The 10,776-nt window shown below is 36.0% G+C and overlaps 1 protein-coding gene across 1 annotated transcript in view; it reads left to right on the plus strand.

Moving 5' to 3' along the window:
- Window positions 1-10,776, plus strand: part of LOC136043669 (transcription initiation factor TFIID subunit 4-like) — a gene marked incomplete in the record, with an annotated part of 105,488 nt that overhangs the window by 70,754 nt on the left and 23,958 nt on the right. Inside the window, 2 exon segments of the mRNA XM_065728564.1 lie at window positions 3,674-3,840; window positions 9,535-9,668. Coding sequence (XP_065584636.1) covers window positions 3,674-3,840; window positions 9,535-9,668 — 301 coding nt within the window.

Consider the following 10,776-nt stretch of genomic DNA (forward strand, 5'->3'; position numbering starts at 1 on the left):
TATTTAGAAGGATCTCGTAACTCAGATCTCTTATTTTAAATCTCAACCGGATCCAGCGTCATTGGGGGGGGGGGGGGACAGGAAATCTTAGAAAATACTTAAAGCGGAAAGATCAGGATGAAACTGGATTGGAAGAATAAAAACCTGTCTAAGATACGTGACTGACATAACCGGACCGGATCCGCTCTCTTTGGTGGAGTTGTGGGGGGGGGGGGGGTAATTTGGAAAAATGAGGTATTTGTAACTTATGAAAGGTTGACCAGATCCTAATGAAACTTGATATTTAGAAGGATCTTGTGCTTTAAAGCTCTAATTTTGAATTCCGATCAGACACTGTGACACTTGGGGGAGTTGGAGGTGGAAACCGGAATTCTTGGAAAACGTGAAAATTGGGGTATTTTTATCTTACGATTAGGTGATCGGATCTTAATGAAATTTGATATTTAGAACGAATTCATGTCTCAGAGCTCTTATTTCAAATCCCGACCAGATCTTTTGACATTGGGGGGAGGCTGGAGGGGGAAATCTTGGAAAAAACTTGGAGTGGTGGAATCGGGATGAAGCTTGGTGGATAGAATAAGCAAATGTCCTTGATACGTGATTGACGTAACCGTACTGGATTCGCTCTCTTTGGGGGAGCTGGGGGGAGGCGTTCAGTGATTTGGCGAGTTTGGTGCTTCTGGACGTGCTAGGACGATGAAAATTGGTAGGCGTGTCAGGGACCTACACAAATTGACTTGATAAAGTCGTTTTCCGAGATTCGACCATCTGGGTGGCTAAAGGGAGAGGAAAAATTAGAAGAAATGAGGTATTTATAACTTACGAGTGGGTGATCGGATCTTAATGAATTTTGATATTTAGAAGGACATCGTGACTCAGAGCTCTTACTTTAAATCCTGACCGGCATTAAGCCTCTGATTTTCCTTTTAAATCAATCTAGTGATTCTTAGAATTTTGTTAGAGCTCATACAATATGAGCTCTTGGCTCTTAGCTCTTCTTGCCTCGTCACAAGTGCCATATGAGCTCTTAGCTCTTGTTCTTTCTTTCTGTTTTCGTCGCAGCTAGCTTGGCACTGGAACATCTTCGAGAGTTGTTTAATTGCTTACTGTATTAAGACCCCCCCCCCTTCATAGTAAAGATTCTCTGACAACTCCCCAGCTTCTTCTTTGGAAATTTCTTGGGTGGTTTGGTTTCAAACCTGAAAATTCACTAGAAATTGTGCAATTGTTATAAAAATAAATTTCTTTGATAAGTAATAGTCCTTGTGTAATAAATAATAGTTCTTTGTTCGTAAACCACTACAAGAAAAGGTGGAGTAATAAAACAAAACGTAGTAAACACTTTAAACAAGGAAATAAAAAAAAAACACCAAATGAGTAAGGGGCACTGTGGTTGGGCAGAGACTTGTTGGTACCGTAGGGTAGTTCGCCAGCAAGCTCCTTAAGTTCTAAACTGATGTGGGAGAATCCATAAACAGACATGAGGTTCCAATGTCTAAGCAATTTCTAAGCTTTGGAGGCATACATAGTAAAAAAAAAAAATGAAATAATGTGATCGGATATCTTTGTTTTGAAGAATAAGGTAAGCTCCCGAAAGAAACAAAACCGAGTGGTCTGTAAAAACTAAATATAATTCGGCCTAAGATTTTCTATTATATCTACCTCGTTTGACTGCAATTTCGGAATAACTAAAAGGAATTTTCGTTTTGCAATCATCGACGGTGTGAGTCCGAAAAGATTTTAATATTTTACTTCGGTATGGAGACGGTAAGAATACCCGACGGTATAGAGAAGGTTTATAAAAAGTTATAAATATTTGATAACTTATGATAACGGCGAGGAAATTTGTTAAGAGGCCAAATCGAACTGATTTGCTGGTGATTAGTCATTAAGATCATCTGTAAATAATTTAGCTCCAGTCCGTATTTATAAAATTTGAGATGGCGCTATTCGAAAAAGCTAATAACTCGACTAAAAATGCTGAAAATTTTAATATATTTTCAGAGTGGGGAAAACATGGAGAAAATGTAACATGTAGTGAAGCTTAATAGGGAAGTGGAATCAATCCTTTGCCTAACCACGGGTACCATTGGGGAGGGGGGGATGGATTTGTTTCATTGATTTTGGGAAACACGTTTTTTTGGTATTTCATTTTAAAAATATACAAAAATTGTCTCCATCCGATATTTTGAGTGATTCTTTTTTTGAATCTTAATTTTTGTTTTGAATTGAAAAAGATCCTTGCACCACCCACCCCTCACCCCCACATTGTTGCAAGAGTTCACGTCTAGGAAAGCTTTCCTTTATGGAGTGAAACTTTTACGTTTAAATGGAGTTAAGCAGCACAATTGTTACTACCAAAAATTAATTGAAGTTTTACTTGCAGATTTTTTTCCTTCTAAAAAGAGCTGCTTTCTTTTACATAAGTGACATATAGCCCTATAGTAAAGAAGATCCCAATCTCAGTAATTTGTCCGCTAGAGACCTGACATAGGAATATAATATAATATTGTATAATGCATTACATGATAATATAATATAAATATAAAACCTAAAATAATAAAATTCACGTAATATATTGCAGTGTCGTTCAACCTCAATGCAAGCCGCTGATTCAATAATATCTTGCTATTGGCATAAAATATATATACTTTTTTGTTTATCACTTAGGCAAATGTAATTGTCAGGGGTTTAAATGACAGATTGGGCAATTCAATTGCTATTCATTACCGCGAATGTCAATTTTGGCAAATTTGTGTTCATTGCTTGATTTTAATTTTATCAGGAAATATTTGCAGAAAATGTTATAGAGTGTAACTGTATTTATGGCTTTCTTCTGTAGTGTTACAAGTATTTCAAATATGTAGTTAAGTACCGACTGCTCTGGATATTAACATATGTACGCATAGGTCTAACCATTGATAGGGAAAGGTGCGAGGGGAGGTTTCTCATAGGAGTAGGCTGGTCAAAATATGGGAAATTGCATTTTTGGCCACCATTTCAATTTTTCTAGGGGGAAAGGGTTCTTAGGTCTTGTTTCAGGGAAGAGGAAACTAAACCCCTCCTGACCCTGTGTTCAGATATGAATATTAAGTTGAACACAAATATACTGGTAGTGCTTTGATTTGTACCCAACTTGCTCTTTATGGCTATTCATGACTAGGTCCCCTATTATACGTAATCGTTGGTTTTCAATTATCACTCTAAATGACAAGGATAGCAATCTGAGAAATTCTTCAACTTTTTCTTCTTCTTTTTTGTACACTTCTGGTATTTGCCGAGAAACAACAGCAAGGGTTTAGGCTATATGAATCTCCTTTGTCAGACTTTTTATTTACGACCTTTTAGGCAGACGCAGCTAGTACATCTTTGGAGTGATTTCCAGAGAGAATCCCTTAACATTTTTAAAAGCTCGGAACACATCCGTTGTTATTATTTGTTCCACACTTACGTATTTTAAGTCATATTAACAGCTTAAAAAACTCTCCTAAACCTGGATCACAGAAAATTCTCCCTCTCCTAGAAATTTTAAATTTCTTCCAGAAATATCATTTTATGGGCGATAAATATGCAACTATTGCAGTATATTCAGTGTTTTTTGATGATTTGTCAGTTTTTGGCTGAAGTTCTGCCATAATAGTCGGGCAGTCCTCTAGAGTGTTTTTTTTTTTAGTGGTGATGATGACATCAATGACGTGGCAACAATGGGCGGAGTCAATTTAGCAGAGGAATCTCAACGAATCCTAGGTCCTACTGAATTAATTGGAACTCAAATCCGATCAGTTAAAGATGAAGCATTTTTTCCCCCGATCTCATTACAAGGAAAAGTGCAACAAGTCTGTAAGTTTTTTGTTGTTGTTATCATAAAGGTAAGGGAAAAAGAGGGTCAAAGAGGAGCCCCTCCCTACCTCGTAAAACTATATCGCTAGATGGTTCTCTCAGGAAAAGACATGCAGTCTATTTTAGATAAATTTACTGTGAACAGCTTCTGTCTCTATATCCTTTCCTACCTGTAGTGCTTGGTATAGCCTTGTAAGGTTGCTCTCACTTTTTTTTAACCTTTTTTAACTTCAAAAATGATAAAAGTTACACTCAAAAGTCTAAATTCTCTTAGAGTCTAAGACTTACTGTAAATTTTGACCAAGCCCTTTCCAAGATTTTTATTCGGGTTCAAAACCAAATTAAGACAATTTTTTTTTTTAATTTAAGGTCTTCTCCTACGAACTTTCAAACCTTATAACTAAGCAAGGAGTGATAAGGAAAAGGGAAGAAAATTAAATGGTAGGATTAAATATCTTCATTCTTCAAGTTTGAGTTCTTTTCTGAGTAAGTAAGGAATTATTAAAGTGTATGTTTAGTAAATGTGAATTTCATTGCCAAATCAAATACTTAAAAGGAGAGTTCCCAATTCTAAGTAAATTTGAAAGTGCTAAGTGAAATGATGAGGTCAGAACGTCCCGATAGAAACATTTAAAGTGATGCAAACCTGGTTATTTGTGGTTTTCTTCGAAATGGACTGCCTGTGTACATTGCTGCTCCCTCATCAAAGATTGGAACCCAGGATCTGCCATTTCCAATCAACTATCCCCCATTCAATCCCTTGCCTAATGTGTCCCCAATTAGTATGAATAACAGATTCCCAGAAACTTAGGTAAACGACCCAGAATTCCCTCTTCCACAGATGGAAAATTGTAATGAAGATTTGAGTGCTATCAACCCTCTGATAGCTGAAGGTTTCACTTCATACAGTTACAACCATGGTAGTTCACCCAGCCCAAATCATTTCTCACAAATCTCTAAGGGACAAAACACTCGAGAGAAAAAAAAATGTGAAAAATAGTCATCAGCTTCTAGGAAAGAATTTGTCCCTGACTGAAAGTTTTTCTGTAGTAGTGAAAGTGATCCTAAATGAAAATGATAAGAAATTCCCTGAAGACTCTTTTGTTCATTGCTGAGGTGGCTGGTCACAAAAAGTTAGCATTTTAAATATACAGTGGGGTTCCAAAAATGGTCATACATGTGGATTCTAACAATTTTCTAACAGCAAAAAAGGTAATATCAATAAGCTCAATTTGTGACCTGAATGTATCTGTTGAACTCCAGGAAAAATTTTCCAGAGGTACCATGAAAGGCCTACCTAAATACTTAACTAAAGAGGAAATTAATGAAAGTATTTTTTCGTCTGTGTCACTGAAATCTGTAAGAAGAATTAAACGTTTCAACAGAGAAACCAAAAAGTTAGAGGACAGTTTGTCAATACTTGTCACATTTGGTGGCAACATCAACCTAACCTGCCCAGAAAGACAAAAAAATCAACAATATTAAATGTTGCTGAAAAACACCAAGCAGGGTATGAACGAGCCTCTGCTGTGCATAAGACATATACACAGGCTGTTCATAAGGAAACTGATCAGAAGAATACTTCAACAGGAGCATCACTAGCCTTTTACCTTTGGGGGGGGATGTCCAAAATGTGCCGATGAATTTGGGAGGGTGCCGACGGCAACCGATATGTGTTACTTCGTTTTTGAGGTGTTAAAATAATGTTTATTAGTTGGGGAAAACTGTCATATGTTGTAGGGAAAATTTCAGTTGTATAAAAGCGAAATGAAGAAAAAGAAAATTCAAGCTAAAGTTGAAGGCTGCGCGGCTTTTCAACTTTTCACTTTTCTACAAGCAGCTTGAGGTCTGTCATTGGCGATTTTCATCTTACTAAATATTCGTTCTCCTTCGGCCAATGTCACTGGACTAGTTTTTGCAAAAGTGAATGCTCTGTAAATTAAAGGTAACCATCGTCTGTTCTTTTTTGCTAGAGAGAGCAACTCGGCTAACCTAATGATACTTCCAATGCTTCTGTAAATCTGCAAAAAGATGGATAATGTTCCCTATGTGGGCTAGGCACCTGAGGTATTGAATATTTCTTCCTTACTTCTTGGAAATGTGAGCTCATGTTTGATATTGGCTCCTTTCTTTGACTCAGAATCTACAATGACGAGTAAACGCTCTTTAGAGGCTACCTCTCTGCCAATGTACCGTACACCTACACTTAAACACTTTTCAAGGCTGGCAGGAGGTTTCCTCTGTGAAGATGCCAAAGAAGTCAGCTTCATTACCTTCTGCTAAAAATTTTGAACTAGCTATGTTTGAACAATCACAATTAATTTATTTTGACTGCTACCCGACAGATAACTGGTGACATTCGGCTTCAACTGGTTTTTCATTCGATGGTCCATTTTGATGTTGTGTCGCTAAAGAACATTTGCTAGCTCATCGTGATTTTCCCCGTCATGATTCTTTCCACGAAATGCCCTTGTTTACCTAGGGTGGTGGATACATATCCTTTATGATCATTTGTTTGGAAGTGAGTTGCGAGAATTCAGCCTTGGTTTCCTTACTTTTGCATTTTGTGCCAGTTTCTAGTTCCTCTTATGACTGAACAATCTTTGTTTCTGTGTTCGCAGCCAGGTCCAATTGGAATCAACGAACAGGCAAAGTTGTAGGCTAAATCTTTCTCGGCACTATTTTCAAGGTACGGGTACTTATTGTACCAGTTTCTAACAAACCGCAACTTGGGTTTGGGACTATGGGATTGGAAAATTGATTTTTGGCTGAAATGGTCCTATTTTGATAAGCTTCAGTTTTTCTGAGTGTGAATTTCCTTTCTCTTGGGCCCGGGATGGTGCTCAACTCTTACGATTCCAGCTTGCTGTAAACTTTCGGCTTCAGATTCTATTCCTTCCATTCTTGACAATTTCTGAGAAATGAATTTCTCTGATCGACTAATAAGCCCTGTTCTATATTTGCTGATTGATTGTCCTATGTCTAGCACTTTTATTGCAGCGTCTAATTCGTTGAAGAAACGAAGATGGACATATTTGGGTCATGTTCTACGCATGCCCGAAGACAGACTTCCCTCAAGAGTGTATCAATGGCAGCCTGAAGGAAGACGAAGACGAGGCCGACCAAAACACACACTGCGGAGGCAGTATGATCGGGACCTAAAAAAGGCAAAAATGTCCCTCACTACGCAATGGGAAGATATCACTGCAGCCGCACAGCTTCGTGATGAATGGAGAGACTTTGTCGACGCCCTATGCGCCACCGATGGCTCAGGAGGATCTAAGGTCTAAGGTAATTCGTTAGTGAAGGAATCCAACTTAAGTTGAAACCTCAGTTTTTTCTGCTACCTCGGTACAGTCAATAATGCAAGGAAGAATAGCGAAGATATTGCTGATTCCTATCGGTTCTTCGTGATCAATTTCTGAACAGCAAACTGCTTCCATTTTTTTTCTTTTTTTTTGCGCCAGATTCCTCAGTGTCAGACCTGAGAGGGTAAGCAACTTCGATTTTTTCAGCCGCATCCTCTTCTATTCACACTCCGATATTTTTCAGGGGTGGACCCGGACGAACTTCCTCAAGTGATGTCTTAAATGTTACTTCGATTTCACCACAGTTTCTTTGTATGTATTTCACGCATTCAAAAAATTGAAAAGCTCGAAATAAATTCAAAAGCTTTTATGAAGAAACCTGATTAAAATTCTAAATAAGCTTGCAATTCTATGGGCTCATGTGTCAGCAAAATTTGTCAGCTGTTTCCGATATTTTGGAAAGAAACTACAATATTTTCCAACAAGTTTTTTTTTTATCAGTAGAGCCACTAGAATTGTCCGGGCTAATCTTTAATGTTCTCCAATTAAAAAGCTGGTCTATGAAGTAAAAATTACATGAATTTATTTCCCTTTAAAATTTCCCTTGTAAGAAGAAAATTTACTGTAATTATGTTTTAATAATAAATCTTTCACATCCATCTTCTCGAAATAAAAAACCACCCTGCGAAATTAAATTTTTTTTTTTCAATTGTATATAGTATTGATGTTCAGGCAGATTCAGCCCAAGGATAGCTTATAAACCTAATTATATTAATGGCTGATTCCAATCGGTAATCAATTAATGTTACTCTATAAGGGGAGAGGGATCCCATTTTTGTATCTAACTGTGTTTTTTTTGGGCAAAAAACTCTACGTTTTTGTTTTTTCCGTAATACAAGCTTAAATAAGATGATTGTTGTACATTGTTTTTGGCATGAATGATCTCATATGGAAAGATCTACGTACAAATGACTTTTGAGGTATTTTTTTTTTTTTTTTTTTTTGGCGATGGTGGAGGTGGACGGTTGCAACTATCACCATGAACCTATTCAAGAGTTCAGCAAGGTCAATTCGTCCTCTACATAATGAAACTCTCGTGAAGTACCCTCAGACCAATATAAAGTACCCTTACAACCCTTAGAAAGGATGCATTTTTGTCTTAGGCATTTGTTATCTTAATTGTTAGTATGGTAAATCTGATATCCCCAGGCCTTTGGAGCTCGTAATTGTAATGAAAACAAGATACTTCATCTATGGAAAGGGGTGGAGTAATTTGATCAGTTTTCATTTTCGATTTATTAATAATTTTGAGGATCATTTATAATTCATTATGTTGCCACTCCAGCGCCCCTACAGCCCACATAGATTTCTCTCTTTTCTTGTTTTCTTTCTTGTCTCTTTCACGTCTCTCTTTTATTTTCATTTCTGTTTTCTTTCACTTCTTTCTTTTCTCTCTTTCTCCCTTCAATTGTATCTTACTTTTCTCTTGTTTTCTTTTTTCAATTATTTGGTATACAATTATCCAAGCTATTTGTTGTGAAGATTATTGTTTTTAAATAATATTATTTTTTTCTATTTGTCCTTTTCCAAGGGAGAGTTAGAGACGGGGAAAGTTAGTATAAATATAAGCATTTTGAGATAATTAATTAAGACAATATTGAAATAAAGCGAATGGAATGGATTTTTAAACATATTAGTTCTATTAATTTCATTGTAAGATCCATGTTATAATAATTGCGATTATTATGAATGGCAAATTGATTAATCGGTTATTAAAGGATTTGTGTTAAAAAGAAATAGCTAATTCAAGCTACTACTGCTGCGATCCATGTTAAAAGGAATAGAAGATGGCAATGCGATCTGGATTGATTATACAGAAACTGGCTTGAAAATCGAGCCCCTAGGAAACAAAATTAAGTAGTTGGACGGGAGCCATAGATGCGTGTTTTTATTTGGAATCAGGGTCGATCACATTCAAAAGATTTGGCTCCAGGCTAATCTCCGAAAGAAAAAACACACTTGCCACCTCTAATCTCCGAAAGAAAAAAAAAGGCTAATCTCCGAAAGAAAAAAAAACACACTTGCCACCCCTAATTTTAGCCTAAAATATCAAGTCCTAAATTTCCTAGAATTTCTTTGCTCTTCTAATTCGAACTACCGGATACAATTTTGTTGTCCATAATTGCCCCCCCCCCTTCCCCAAAAAAATTCTGCATATACGCGTGAATTAATTATTCTTTACTGAATGTGGTTTTATTATTTTATGTCAGAAACTTGCATAAATTAGATTCTTGGTCAATGTACACTTTATAGGGGTGTCCAATCATTGAAACGAGACATTCGAAATTTTGTCAGAATTAATAACAATATCACTCACTATGTTTAGTGTCTCGTTATCCTGGCATAGAAGAGATATCATCAGATTTCATTACCTTGCTTAGTCACGCTGCTCAAGAACGTCTCAAAAATATATTGGAACGCCTGTCGGTTGTCACGGAACATAAAATGGAAATTATTAAGGTTAGTTCTTCTGTTCCTTCTATTTTCTTCGTCTTTATTATTTTCTCATTATATCTTTTTTTATTCTAACGTCCATGTTTTTATATCCTATTTAAGTTCTTGTTGGGATTTTTTTTTAATTACTATTATTGTTATTATTTTGAGCTTTCACTTTTGACTTAAACCGGATCTTGCTATATGGTTAGATTCTGTGTTAATTTACTTTTTTCTTCTTTATTATTTCCTCCTAGGTTCATTCTGTATCCTACTCTTCCACTGATTGTTTTTCTTTTTGTATCCTGTTTAGATTCTTATTGTTTTTTTTTTTTTTTTTTTTTTTTTTTTTTTTTTTTTTTTTTTTTTTTTTTTTTTTTTTTTTACTATTTTGAGATCTCAGTTGTTTATAAAAAGGAACTTGTTAAGTTTGATTGTTGTGTTCTTTTAGTCTCTTATTTTTTGTTTCTTCTTTATAGTCTTTTTTATTCTAACATCTATCGATTTTTTTGTGATTTTTTTTATATCCTATTTAAGTTCTTGAAATGTATTATTAGTACTATTGTTTTAAGCTGCCACTTATTTGTTTTTTAAGCCAAATGTGAGAATTAGTAAACATCATTGTAAGAAGTAGCTCTTGGGCAAAATTGGTATTGTACACTACCTCCTCCCCCTCCTTCTTCTCTCATAGTCTATTTAAAAACAGCATTTTCCCCTAAATAGCTGCACGCAAGGAGATGGATGGACGATTCCCGCTTAATACTTTCCGAAGGAACTTCGTTTTGCCAAACTTGCCCAAAAATATGTTTCATCTATGCCCCCTAGATCTTCTGAAGGTTGATATCATCAATCTTTCATAATTTTCTCCGTGACATCAAGTAAGATTTTATCCGGTATAATACTGCACGTATATGTGGTTTCCTGGACCTTGAAGGACATCGGTCCTATTGAAATTACAATATCAGTTCCTCCCCTGTAATTTTTGTCTAACTCGTAAAAAAGTAATACAAGTGCATATAAAAAATTTTGATGCGTTTTCTAGTTTTTTTGCTATCCCCCCTCTAAAATTTTTCAACTTTTCTGAAAAGGGGGGGGGGGCTTTAAATACCAATTTCAAAGGGATTATGTTTCAAAT

The sequence above is a fragment of the Artemia franciscana genome, unplaced genomic scaffold (assembly GCF_032884065.1).
Source record: "Artemia franciscana unplaced genomic scaffold, ASM3288406v1 Scaffold_805, whole genome shotgun sequence".
NCBI lineage: Eukaryota > Metazoa > Arthropoda > Branchiopoda > Anostraca > Artemiidae > Artemia > Artemia franciscana.